The sequence below is a fragment of the Sesamum indicum genome, linkage group LG5, assembly GCF_000512975.1.
Source record: "Sesamum indicum cultivar Zhongzhi No. 13 linkage group LG5, S_indicum_v1.0, whole genome shotgun sequence".
Classification (NCBI taxonomy): Eukaryota; Viridiplantae; Streptophyta; class Magnoliopsida; order Lamiales; family Pedaliaceae; genus Sesamum; species Sesamum indicum.
Genome location: NC_026149.1, coordinates 8,015,871 through 8,030,405, shown reverse-complemented (window position 1 = coordinate 8,030,405; position 14,535 = coordinate 8,015,871). Strand labels below are relative to the sequence as shown.

At 32.0% G+C, this 14,535-nt stretch overlaps 1 protein-coding gene across 2 annotated transcripts in view; it reads right to left on the bottom strand.

The window, feature by feature from the left end:
• Positions 1-12,840, bottom strand: part of LOC105162248 (protein S-acyltransferase 24) — a 13,671-nt gene extending 831 nt beyond the window's left edge. Inside the window, exons 1-12 of one of the 2 annotated variants that reach the window (XM_011080241.2) lie at positions 12,511-12,840; positions 11,730-11,870; positions 10,425-10,537; positions 9,517-9,596; positions 9,213-9,376; positions 8,860-8,995; positions 8,674-8,773; positions 8,441-8,498; positions 7,242-7,319; positions 6,056-6,154; positions 5,661-5,739; positions 5,402-5,550 (exon numbers count right to left, since the gene is read on the bottom strand). In XM_011080241.2, the coding sequence (XP_011078543.2) occupies positions 5,402-5,550; positions 5,661-5,739; positions 6,056-6,154; positions 7,242-7,319; positions 8,441-8,498; positions 8,674-8,773; positions 8,860-8,995; positions 9,213-9,376; positions 9,517-9,596; positions 10,425-10,537; positions 11,730-11,780 (1,107 nt within the window). In that variant the 5' untranslated portion in view covers positions 11,781-11,870; positions 12,511-12,840. Of the gene's footprint in view, positions 1-5,401; positions 5,551-5,660; positions 5,740-6,055; positions 6,155-7,241; positions 7,320-8,440; positions 8,499-8,673; positions 8,774-8,859; positions 8,996-9,212; positions 9,377-9,516; positions 9,597-10,424; positions 10,538-11,729; positions 11,871-12,510 lie in introns of those variants that run through there. The other variant, XM_020693722.1, reaches the window with a different exon arrangement.

Genomic DNA, 14,535 nt, shown 5'->3' with positions numbered 1-14,535 from the left:
TATGACTTAAAATCATGCGTGATCAAACAAAACTAATGTGAATCTTAATTTTTACCATGATTAATAAATATTTTGTCATGATTTTTAGCTGTAGTCAAAATTTTTACCATGATATTAGTTATGACTAATGTTTCAGCCTCACTTGTAAAAGCAACAGTTAATAACCATTGCGGAGCCATGATTAATTTGTATTTGCCGTGTTTCATTTTTTCATTTGTTCATAGTAATTAAAAAAAAACAGTCTTTTTTTTTTCCTAGTGTGTGGACATATATTATAACCTGAGTATTGATCTCACAGGTCACCTGTGAACGGAAGGAAGGGGGAATTTCTTACAACTAGATATTTAAGAAAGGATTCACTAAAAGAACATTTGGGTATTCATCATTTTCATCCATGTCATTTGTAACTCATATGTAAATTCATCCTTCTATTTTTCAAATCCAAATGTCGTCCTTCTGGCCACTATTTCTGGCCGAAATTGGCTAAAAAAAATGAACATTTGACTAAAATACGGTTCAAATGACCATAGAAATATGCACCTGAAAGAAATAGATCGCTCTCTTGCAATTAGGCCGTTGGAAGGCCATTAAAATCCCAACCAAATGAACTTTCACTAGTTTAGCAGCAACATGCAAGAATTCAACAACAATCATCCATTTTTTTTTCACTAAAATCATAAACACCAAGCCGTCAACCACATATCATTTTCAATCGATTACTGTCTACACATTGACTACATATGCCATTCTTCAGGTTCAACTAATAACTGGAGTATCATCGGCAAAATGTATTTTTCGTCCAATAAAGGTAGTGTTGTAGTACTTTTGGTCTACTTTGATTTTAATTCTGCAGTTGAGGATAATAATTTATAAAAGACCAGCACGTTTGGTCATTTTTGCTGGAAAATGCCAATTTCCCCAGAAAAAAGCACATTCTTGACATATAGCACTTACAAAATCAGAACAAATTTGAGTCTCGCAAGATTGAAAGTTCTAAATCATTTCAGATTATTTCACTAGAGTATTGGCTGTTGTTAATCAATTAAGACGATGTGTGAAAAACTATAAGATATTTGGGTAATTGAAAAGTTTGTTGTTCTCTTGATCAAAGATTTAGTATATTTTTGTGGCTATTAAAAGAATCAAAAGATTCAGATACCCTAAATATTGATCAGCTCATAAGTTTTCTACAAGCCCATGAAGAAAGGTTGAAGGACAAAGAGAAAGCTTATAGTAGTGAAGAATCTCGGACTGGGAAGGAAGAGGTGGCGGAGGCAACAGAAGACTTTATAATTACTACGATCAAGGAAGAGAAAAATCTGACAGAAACTTCAACAACCAAAAGGAAACAACTCAAGAACATTTTCAACAAATCAAAAACAACCTCTAAGAGGTCGCCCTAGAGGAAATTGGTGAGAAGTAGAAGAAAAGAATTGGTGGGTATTATTACAATTGCAAAGGATTTCACCATCATATTTCTAAATTCAAAAAAATGCGTGTTATAGCAGAAATTAGGCTTTCTTTTCACATGTAACACGACAAAGATCAAGAGGTTGGTTCCTGGATACTGCTGCAAACAATCACATTACAGTCAAGAAAAATTTGTTTATTTCTTTGGGTGCATCTTCGGCAAAAGCATTTCCTTTGGAGATGGAAGAGTGGTAAATTTTAAAGGAATTGGAGATATTTTGATCTTGGAGAAAAATGGATCAAATCAATTTCTCGAATTTATCATGTGCATATGCTTAAATCAAATGTTTTATGTTTAGGCCAACTTTTGGAAAAAAGATATGGTATCTGATTGAAAGATAGTGGATTGACCATCGGATTCAAGAGGCAAGTTAATAGCACAGATGACTATATCAAAGAATAGATTGTTTTCTCTTTTATTTTAACCTGGTAATCCCAAGTGTGTCAAAACTTGTGCATTATATTCTTCTTGGCTATGATATCAATAAATGGGTCATCTGAACTTTAGACATTCAAAGAACCTATGAAAGACAAGATGGCATATGATCTACTTTGAACTGATTGCCCACATCAAATGTGTGAAAGATACATTTATGGCAAGCATTACAGGAGAAAAAAAAACACCTTAATAAAGAAGTCACCTACAAGAGCTAGAGCTCTTTATGCATGTTGAGATTTGTGGAGCAATTAGTCCACCTTCTCTTGGTAAGATTAGATACGTTTGTTATTCATTGATGATATTTAGTCAAAAAAAAAAAAAAAAAATAAGGTCTATTTTTTGAATGAATAGTTTGAAGCCTTTGGCTTATTTAGGAAATTAGAAGGGCTAATGGAAAAATGTATACTATGTTATGAAATCCTTACAAACTGCCAAAAGAGGCGAGTTCACTTTAAGAGAATTTGATGATTTTTGTAAGTGTTGTTGCTTGCTATTCAAGATCGACTTAGCTTAATGGTGTGGTTGACATGCCTAAGGGGGCAATTGGTATGAATGAGTTTTGATGTGAATAGAATAAACTTAGAAATGCAATAAATGTAGGAGTGAAATGATTTTAGTATATCATTTCTATGTTTGGTATACCAAAGTAATAAGAAAACGATTGAATCAAAACTTTCAAAAGTACTCATTTATCTGTTTGGTAAATAAAGAAACTTAAAAATTATATTTAGAAAACAACTAAACGAAGTCTCACTGTTAAAAAATATTGTTTTGAAATGTTAAATTAATTATAAATTTATAATAATTTTTTTTGGATGTTTTCATATATTTTAAATTATTTTTTGATAAATACTTATTATTTTCATATTTTGGCATACATGTTGAAAATACAAAATATAACAATACATGGTATATATGTTGTTATATAATATTTTATACTTACAGTAATATTTGGTCAAATGCAAATAAAGATGTAAGTAACTTTTGTATTATATGAATAGAATACTTAAAGTTCAAAATTATATATACTATATACTTTTATATTTTGATAACACATATTTAAATATTTCATATTAATATTCATTATATCTAGTTTATTTAAAATAATATATAAGTTTGTGACTATAAATTTTGCAACTATGTTATTGGAAATAGCTAAAATCATAGGCAAGAGGGGGAATGCCTAATTCCATAGTTGTGGGAATGGGAATTCCCAAGGAAATAGATATTCCTAGTCCTAGGTTATACCAAGAATGAATTTTGAAATAAGTTTAGTAATCCCTATTCCCTCATTTCAATCATACCATAAGAGTTTTGGGTAGAAGTTCTTGCTTGTTTGGTTTATTTTTCTAACATAGGCTGAACTGAAAGCTTGCAAGGCTACACCTCAAGAAATACAAAGTGTAATAAAACCAACTCTTTTCATTTAAGAGTTTATTATAGTGCAGCTAATGTTTATGTTGCCAATGAATCAAGAATTAAGTTGGATGATAGAAGTGACAAGATTGTATTCATTGGATATGATGCAAAATCCAAAACATACAAACTCTGTAATAATCCCAGAAGTTAGCCGTGATATGAAGTTTGATAACGATGAATGCTAGAGTTAGGAACAACAAAAAGATTACAATTTTGCAATCAACTCAGAGATATGATTAGTAATTCGATCACATGTTATACCAACACATACTCTTGATGATTTTGGTTCTTCTAGCTCATCTGGTATAGGCAAAGGAAGATGTGAAATCTTCATGATATTTATGCTAATGCAGAAGAAACTAGCAATGTGTCTCTTACTTCACAGTCTGTTTGTAGGTTTAGAATTAATAAACTTTGAAGAAGTCCAAGATGAGAATGGAGTGCAGCCATGGATGAAGAAATAAAATCCATCTAAAAAAATAAAACATAGGATTTTTTTTCTTCTTTTCTTTTTTTTTGGTAATTAAACATAGGAATTTGCTACACTTCCGGAAGACAAGAAAGTTGTTGCAGTCAAATAGATCTTCGAAATCAAAGAGTGTTTTGGGTTTCCTATTTAGTCTTCGAGATGCAACATTCACTTGGAGTTCAAAGAAACAATCTATTATAATAGAATGCAACTGCAACACATGAAGTCTCACGATCACGTTGCTAATATATTTACCTAAGCACTGAAGTTTGAAGATTTTACTAATTAAGAGCAAGACTTGGATTGAGAAGAATTCAAAAGTAAGGAGGGGTGTTAGAAGGTAAACTTGAATTGATGAAATAATTAGTTATTATTATGTATGTGGAAAATTAAATGTAGGATATGAAAGAGTTTGTTAGTTTAATGTTCTTATATTTGAAGGGTTAAAAATCATATATTTGAAGAGCCAAGGGTCTAGTATCAAGGATCATATATTTGTAAGTTGTTTTCTTCATGAATGGAATGAGTACAACCAACAAAATATTTTCAGTCTTATTGTCATCATCTTGCAAATAGTACTCATGTGCAACATTTGGAGGAGTTACTAGTAGGCCTGTCAATGGGTACAAAAAGACCCTACCCAGGCTCAGGCTTAGGCTCAGGCCCAAAGAATTGCAAAACAAATTAATTTATACCTAGACCCTACCTAATCTATTGAACCCAACTCAAGATCCCTAGGTCTCTAGTCCCGACCAAGACTTAGCTTTTTAGCGGGGTCACATCCAGGCCTAATTTTTTTTTCAATTCAATTTTTCTGCAATTCATACTAATTAAATTAAATTTCTTTCTTTTTATTTCTAATTTTTACCCATAATTTATCAATAAAGAGCAATTCACAAATAACTCTTTTTTAATAAATATTTTAAATATTATATCATTTATTATACCATTTACAAAATAATCTTATGAAAATATTAAATCTACATATTTACTAGAAATCAAACTTAATATTATAAAACTTTAAAATTCAATTTTATCACTTCAGTCTTCAAACAAACAATATTGCCTATCAAGATATTGAAAAATATGCCCAGCATGATAATATATTTATGTAACTAATTATTTAATTATTATTATTTAAAACATATACATGGTTAAAGAGTTACACGATAAATAATGTTATGGAGTCTTTAAATTTTTTAGATTTGTTCACTTCAATGTATATCGACTGATAAATAATAATCCAATTGAATTGGAAAAAAAAAACATATTTTCTTGTCCAAATTGGGTACAGAGACCCATGAGTATTGATCGGTGGAGACCTAACCCAGATTCAATCTATATTTTTTTGATGGGTCTGGGTCTGGGCCAGGACCTAATAACATTCATTGGGTTTGGGTATAGGTCTTTGAATTAGTTTATGACTCTATGGGTCTGGGTAGGGTAAGACCCTACCCATTGACACCCCTAGCTACTAGGTAGCTGCAACCCTAAAAATTGTGCGAGAAAGATGCTAACCATGTGAGATTGGGAATCATCGGCATTTTATGTGAAGTAGCTAACATAAAAACACGACAAACAAAAGATGAAGCTTCTAAGTATACCTGAGAGGCCTGCACACAAGTCAAGGCTACAACACCAGAAAGGATGAAAAGATCTGCAATCACGAATGATAAAGCACCAATATGCTGACCACCGACATGGTTCCACCACGCACCAAATGAAGATGGAGCCATTGGGTCAGTCAAAATTCCTGCAATGATAAGAAAATGTTTGCAACGGATAAAGACACAAAGAGAAAACTAAATCTTAATGCAAATTTCAAATACTTTTTATGTTATAAGGCAATGAGACAAATCTCACTTGTAAGAGCCACTGCTCCTGTGAGTAACATTGCCAAAACTTCCAAACCAAGAAACAAGATGAAGTCCCACTTGTTTTTCTGTTCCAGACAATTAAAAGCAGTTAGATCATGACAAACTTGTAAGTTTTGATGCTCTCTCCCTATATATGCGCAAAGCAGCAAGATTCTTTCAGAACAAAAAAAATTATTCACCAGTTGACTAGAAAATATGACACTAGCAAAATATGAAAACTCAAGATATCATGATGAAAGACATTAAGCATAAATAAACTTGTTCTCTAACCGTAGCATTGGGATCAGCATACTATAATTTCTAAGACGTAAAACACGAAAAAGTCTCAGCTATTTATATAACAGTTATGTAAAATGGAAAAACATGGAAGTGTAGAAGCACCTTGCCGATGCAAGTAGATACCCATGGGCAATGATGGTCAAATTGTTCAACACAACGATCACAGGTGGAACAATGCTTTGAACGTCGAGGCCGAACAATCTGATAAAGCAATCAATTATGAAGCAAAAGAACTCAAAAGATTAGTTTAGATATTGGCATTACCTGAACCTAAGGGGCTTAACACTTTACTTTGAAACTACAGATTTGTGTGGTCAATATCCTAACCTCTGTAAAATATTTAACTACAATCTACTCTTGTTTAGAGAATTGAAATATTATTATGTGCGCAGGTACCCACTAGCTTTAAAAAGATGGGTATTTAATCGTCTACTCTATTAAAAGTATTGCACTTCACTATTGAATCCTTATTTGGTAGAATAAGGTGGAGTATTTCGCCAAAATATTGTCATGTGTTACTCTTTTACCTGACATTTCAGATAATTCTAGTTATCTTATAATAATAAACTATTCTTAGTTATTTTCTTGTCTTGGTTCTGCATGCTAGGCAACAAAATTTTTTTGATGGTTATTCCCTAGTTAATGTTTTGAACATTTGCATATTTGTCGAGTATGTTTTAACTGGAATTTGAAATAGATAAGAAAGATAAAAATGTTTGATTAGATATAGGCACTAAGAAAAAGAACCATGGTATCATAATCACCTTCCTAATTTATCCCTGGACTGAACTACTAACATTCCATCATATATCCATAATTTAGTGTATCATAAGTCATAGGTTAACTCATATTGCATACATAGACATATGATAACAACTATAGAATAGTTTATATTTATACAATTGATAAAATAATTCAAGTTGGAAATGTTCTACATATTTGGTAAGTGGGAGACACATGAGAATATTTAATTTTATTCAACAAAAATAAGGATTCAAGTGCAAGATTTCACTAAGCTAGATAGTTAAACACAGTTTCGTTAAGAACGAAGGACATGACATAATGTATTTCAAAATTTTCAGCAACGTATTATATATTCCATCAATTTGTAGGTGTGGGGCATATCTAATGTGCTATCTGCACAAATTGATACTTTGGGCGAAATGCTAACCCCTCTATAAGCTCAGCGGTTTTCTGTAAGTAATCTGAATAATAATTACACGGAGAACTATTTGACACTCCCACTTTTAGAGTTATACAATAGTTAGTTCAAAAAAAGAAGTCATACCTTGCAAGTTACACAAAGTTGGGACCAATTCCCAGCAAGCAAAGTTGGATTATTCATCTCAATCTTCAGTAAAGGTTCCTAAACAAAAGAAATGAAGGTAACATTGAAAAAATTTCCAATGATGCAGAATAATTTCAAGCTCGAATCATTAATCAAACTGGATAGCTACGTGGGTTATTGGGTCATTAGTCCAATTGGTTTAATTTCAAAAGAACAGTTTAGAGTAAATATATAATCCTAATCTATACTTATAAATACTTTCGTAATTTTTTCAAAATATAATATAATTGTATTTATATTAATTCAAGCCCACAAATAAGTGACTACTGGTTAACATTGAAATTGGCTTGCCCAATATATATATCAAGTGCATTATACACTGGGGTTCTCATCTAAAACCATTATCTATTGAATAAATAACATTTCCATAAATACTATCTCTTTCAACAAACCATTTAACGCGCATACACCAACACAAGTCTGGTCCGTTCATAAACCCTCTTTACACCTCAAAACAACACACACACACACATGTATATCTAATTATACATATTAATGTTTTTGAATCATGGCTGCCACCCAATCCCATCCTAACTAGGTCCCAGATAGCAAACCAACCACAATAGTAGAACAAGCAAAATGGCAACCTCCATTTGGTCCTCTTTCAAGTGAATCGTTGTCAACAGTCAAACGAACCCAAAACCAGTCACCCCAAGACCCAACCTCACCTGTACTTTCACTTCTTTATTAAAGTCAACTAAAGATCAACAACCAAAAGAGGGGGAGAAAACGATGGCTAAGGTCTAAATCCCAGTCACCAATTTGTGCAAAACTATTAGTTCTGGTTGATACTAGTTCGGGGTGGGGGTGGGGGTGGGGGGTGGAGAGGGGTTAGGATCAAAAGCAACCCAGTTTTAGGGTGTGATAGTATCTTGTGGCAATTCATGATTTAACTGGTCGGATCAGCTAATGTTGTCAAGCTTTTAGAAGAGTTGCATATGCATAACACTTAAATAAACCAGCAAGTTGATAATTTAACAACAAAGATGAAGCCCCTAAGAGCGTGTACATGAAAAGAAGAGCTATGACATGGAAGTATGAGAAGTAGTGCTTATCCAAAAATAGAGGCTCGATGTCAAGTTAGCAAAGAGAAAAGTAACTAATAGAATGTGGATCCATGATATATTGTAGCAACTTACTTCATCTTTCATGTTTTCTGGATCATGTATATTTATTTTGATATACCCAGGATCCATCCTGCAAATAAAAAGGATATAAAGAGTTAGCTTTGCTGATGCATCTTAGCACATAATGCCTGGCTTTAAACAAACTGAATAAGAAGGTTTGACAACCCATGAAAACTACTAGGCGTCTTCGTGAAATTCTTTCTCTTCTACCAACTACTAAATATTACAAAAGAACCGAGTTTTACCTGCTACATCTATAAAATGGAACCAGTCCAACTGTTGTCAAGAATACGCCTATCCAAGCAAAAAGACCAAGACCAGCTGTTAATCTTGGCAAATTGGGAGCTGCAAAAATGACCAAATACCATAAGTACTAATTCAACTAAACGAAAGAAATGGAAAGACTGATGAGAAAAATTCGTAAGGAATACCCATAACAACTGAATGTATATATGTCATAAGTAGCAGCAAGATTATAAACCAAAGTAATGGAGCAAGTCCTAATTTTGAGAATTTGCCAAGAAAGCTCTTTCCGTCCTGTCTGTCCAACAACTTCCTAGCAGTTCCCTGCCAATCAAATCCAAACAACATTAATGTTAGCTGCATGGTTCAAATTTGCAACATCGCAGCACATCAGGATATGATAATAAATAATTACTTGTAGAGTGCTTAAAGAAATTTCAAAAGAAAAATATAAATAATGCAAATTCCAACTTATTAGTGCAGTTGCAAGAACGATATTTTCACAGAAACTTATAATCAATAGTATAGCTAGAGTACCCACAAGGAAAAGTGCTACTTGTTTGTGATTTTTATCAGCAGCAAGTTGTGCAGGTGTAAGGCCAGTATTATCTGATACTATCAAATCATCCTTCTTTCCAGCTTGCACAAGAACGGTGCATGCTTCTAAGTTACCCCTAATGGCAGCCCAGTGGAGAGGGGTGCAACCTAAATGATGAAATACAGTATTAGACATTCTTTAATCTGAATAATGTAACATATTTTCCACATGATACTAAGTTGCACTTAAACAACATGAAATATGAAAATGCACAAATCACACCAAATATTAAGCATTGGAATGTGACCTTGTTTGTCCTGGCGTCCTCTAGAAGCATTTAGATATAGCAAAAGACGTATGCAGTCTGCAAATCCTTTGTAAGCAGCCCTTTAATCACCCAAAAGAAATTAAACAAAAATTATTAAGTACTTCAACTTTTAGACCAAACAAATGAATAATGTATGGGTATAGCTTATAAAGAATAATTTGGAGAAATAGTGTGCTATTAAATAAGAAAACAAATTATACTGCTCCAACAATGAGAGTTGTTTGCCAACAACAAATCAAATGATATCAAATAAATTTATCTCATTCATTACTGTCTGAAATTTCCTTATATTAAATTCCAGGTGCATATAGCAAGCAAAAGGTTGATGCTTAAAAGAGATGGCAACCATAGTTAAGTTAGAGGACTGAATGTTAAAGATATCAAAATATTTACCATTAGATATGACACAAATTAAGTGCCATTGAGTTATAAATTCAAGTGAGCATCAAAAGATTCAATTTTTTTATATGGGCCAGCTTTAACCGGAGCATAAACAGAGTTTGGAAAAAGCAAACATGTAAAGGAAAAATAAGCATATTTTAGGACTATGCATGAGCTATCTCAACAACATTATTTTATGAAATACCAGCGATGAGGAATAAATATGAATTCTAATTTAGAGCATGATCTCGTCTTTATAGAAACAAGTCAAGAAGAACTCCACACCAACCTCAAAATGGACAAAAGTAGTCGATCAAAATTTGAATTTATAAAATTCAGACCAATACTCTCTTTTCCAATAAATAAAATGTTGTTTCCCAAATACCTTGCTTGAATGAATGACATCTACTAAGTATTTGATCTATAGAGATAAAACAAAACAATTAAATGATAATATGCCTATATATGTATTAGACAGAAGAATAACAATTATATTTGTCAAGTACCAGTGTAAAGGAGTTCTTCCATTATTATCGCAAACATCAGGATTAGCACTCCATTTTGTGACAATATGATAAAGAAAAGCCGTTTGACCATATTGTGCAGCAACATGTGTTGTCTGCAACCAGAGTAAGAGTAACAATGAATGTATAGGACAAGTCCCCTAGGGAACAGCCCAACATCTTGGGCTCAAGATTTCTTATGGGAGGTCTTGGGTTCAAACTTGAAAGGGTCTGAGTGTGTTGGGTGTGTGCATAAAATATAAATAAATATATAGGACAAGTTTCGGAACATATTATGGAAAGTGTTACTATAATAACAAACTGGGAACTAGCATCAAGTTGAAAATACACAGACTCCAAATGACAAGATGGAAGCCAACACCAACCAGCAAGCATAGTTGGGGGTAATTTGTTATTTACTCTACTCAAAATGAGTGTCATGATCGATGATAATTTTTACTACTTCCATGAATTTTTCAAGTGGAGCATTTAAATCACATTCAAATTGTTGTTCACATCGTCAACCAGTTTTCCTGTTTGTAGCTTCGCAAAAAATTCTCCTTGTGTCAGAATCAAAATAAGCAGTCATTTTTCTCATACTGTGTTTGCCAATTCATTTATTTACTTATTTGTTATCCTACTCAATGAAAAGTGACTTTTCATCATTTGGAAGGTAACTTAGGATATTCCAGTCCCTATTAGGCAGAGAAAAAGAAAAAGAGAAATAAAAACTTCACATTACCTCTCACGTTGTCAACTAAGGTTGTATGATCTGTCTAGTTAAAAAGACCACAGTGCATATATATAAGATATGCAAGGGTAGATAGAGAATATGAACTAAAACTATATTGATGGCATAATATTACAAGGAATTACTTATTTTATATATTCTAAAGAAAATAACTGATTTTATATCTTTCTGCCCATTCATACTACAAAAGAACCACATAGAAATGAAGAATCCATGAAAAATAAAATGAAAATTAAGGTCTCAAGATCTTACATAGCAGTTTTGAGAATAGAATACAAGTGAACACATGCGAAACTCTTCAATATTCTGATTCAGAAGAAAAATAATAGCAGTTGAAGAGGGAAATCGGAAAACAAAATAAGAGCCCATCATTAAGGTTGACATCTAGGACCAAATTTTCGAATAATAAAAGGAATTTGGCTACTGTTAATGTTGTGTTTCAAGAAGTTCAGACATCGCCATGACTGTGCTTATTCCTTGCCAACTTTTCATAATAAATGCATCTACAGATCAGTAACTAAGCAATTTCTATGAAGACTGCCACAATCAAAACAAACCTGATACCCATTAACATCAGTTACAGAGAGACGAGCACCCTCCTGCAACATAAGTTCAGCGACCTGGACTGCACCTCTGACTGCACTCCAGTGTAGTGCCGTTTGGCCTTGATGATCACAAGCATTAATATCACCTCCATGCTGTAAATGATACACCATAACATAATCAGCACACAAAGTACTTTACCAGGATACCTATAAAAAGAAAAATTGAACAAATTCTTAACTTCACCTCCTACTCAGCTAAATTCTTATGCCCTATCTTTGAGAAAAGAAACTATGTAATGGCAACCCCACCCCACCTTTCCTGCCTCACAAACCGAGTACAACAAATGAGTAACTTCTCCACCCCCTCTCCCCTTATCATATTGTAGCTTCAGTCCTTCGTACTCAGCAGAACACAGATAAGAAAATTAGAAATATGTTACTAACTGGACCATTCCAAATTTCCATGTATCATTTAGAGCTCCAAGCTTTAGTTATAGGACAACTTCTGCATGCATATTTAAGCAATTAACTCTATGATGAAAAATGTGCAAAATCACCAATCACTTGTACTATTGGGAATGACACAATTGGTCTGAGTTCTTTCACAAGTGAAATGAGATAATCACATTACCCCCACCCCGACCCCGTTATTTCGAGAATCAATTTTCTCATTCCCAATCTAAACAACAAGACTTAGAAAAAATGCTTAATGCTCAAACCCAAAATCAGAAACCTATAATATCCCACCACTAACCAACATCAGAACCTTAAATGCATTTAACATTCCTCGTACCTCGATGATGTATTGTGCAGCGGCCGTTCGGTTATTAAGCGCAGCCCATTGGAGGGCGGAGTAACCAAGGGCGTCGGACTCGGAAACCAAGCAACCTTCTCACTCCACCAGCCTCTGCAGCTTCTCCATGTCTCCGTAGGCCGCGGCCGTGTACACGTCGTTTGTCAAGCTCTCATCTTCTACTACGACCGGCGTCGCCTTCTTGAGATGATATCCGGATTCCTCCTCTTCCATCACCTCGATCTCCGACGACATTATACAATGCTCCGAGAAAGGGATGATGGGCTCATGAATCAGGAGGATCCAGTTCACAATCAAGAATGGCGAGAATGATTGTTATTTACATATACTATATTTATAGATTTCTCTTAATTGACGGTTTTTTTCCGGTTAAGTGAAAGGGACAGTCCATTTTTTCCCCCTATTTTTTGCAGTTCTTATTCTCTAATTTATTTGTTTTCAATTTTTTAAAATTATAAATGACAAAAACCTAGGGTATATATATATGGATATTTTTTTATATTAATTGAATTTTCAGCATCACAAATTCGTAATTTAAATTAAAATATTTTAATAATATAAAAACCCAAAAAAAATAAATAAAAAATAGTGACAAAAGTCGTAATTTTAATATTGTTAATAATTATATATATATTTAATGATAAAAAAATTATTTTGTCATAATAACGAATTTCATAGTTTTAAATACTGATAATTATTTTGTAAAACCAGCCGTTAGCAAGAAGTTGTGATAAAAAATAGTTCATTAAGTTGTCACTGAAAATAATTAATGATATATTTATAGTAACAATTTAATGAAATAATTAGTTATTTTCATTGTATTTGTGTTGTTATTAATTAATTTGATATTATAAATGTGTCACTAATTATTTATAATGATAATTTTATTAATAATTAATAATTATATAGTAACAAAATCAAAATTATTATCATTTCATATATATTTTTAACGATAACTTTAAAATTTCACTTATTATTTTGTGATAATTTAGGCACAAACTTTTTTTTATTAATTATTGCTAATAAACAACTTTTATAAAATAATAACCAATATTTAATTAATGAAATTCATTATTATGACACAATAAAATTCTTGTCATTAAATTATATATTTTATAAAATAATTATTAATATTTAACTCATGAAATTCATTATTATGACACAATAAAATTCTTGTCATTAAATTATATAATAAGGACTATTAAGTTTGTTACTTGATCTTTTTTGCTTCTAATTTTGTGTTTTTATTGTTGTATAATATGGTTAAATAGAAGGATTTTGTTAAAATTTTTAAATAAATTAAAAAAATTTCTTATAATTTTATTTAAAATAAACTTTTAAACTTCCAATATCTTATTATCAAATTTATAAACTCGTCATAAAAATGAATTTACTCGACACTTTTCAATACTTTATAAGCTTTCAATCATTTTATTTGTTGTGATGAAGACCTACAAAGTCCTTCCCTATTGCAGATTTCCAAAAAGTATGATAGCTAAAATAGATTAAGATCATTTTTTATAGCTCTTATACAAATAGACAGCACAAGATGCATAATATGTAACCGTGGCTAATTGTCATGATTAATAATAAATAGTCGTAATTTTTATAAGGATGGCTATTTTAAGCTAAAAGCCATGACAATGGTTTTATCATGGCTCTTAGTTGTGGCAAATAAGTTTTTCACGGTGGAAAACTAATTTTTTGCATCGATTTTATTTAACTGTGGTTAATAAGAGTTATTCACAATGGTTTTTATCACAACTATTAATATTGTAACCAATAGCAATTTTTTTTTATAGTGAGATATGATACAACAAAAATATTGCATTAAAAAATTCAGTAATAATTCTTTGACAATAAACAGTGATTTTGTCTCCCAAATTCCAACATCAAACTGACACCACTTAATTTAGAATATTTTAAATTACCTCAAACAAATTCAAACATACCATTTATTTTCAACACGCACTTGTTTATTTCTAATTTTTTCTCTCTATCTCC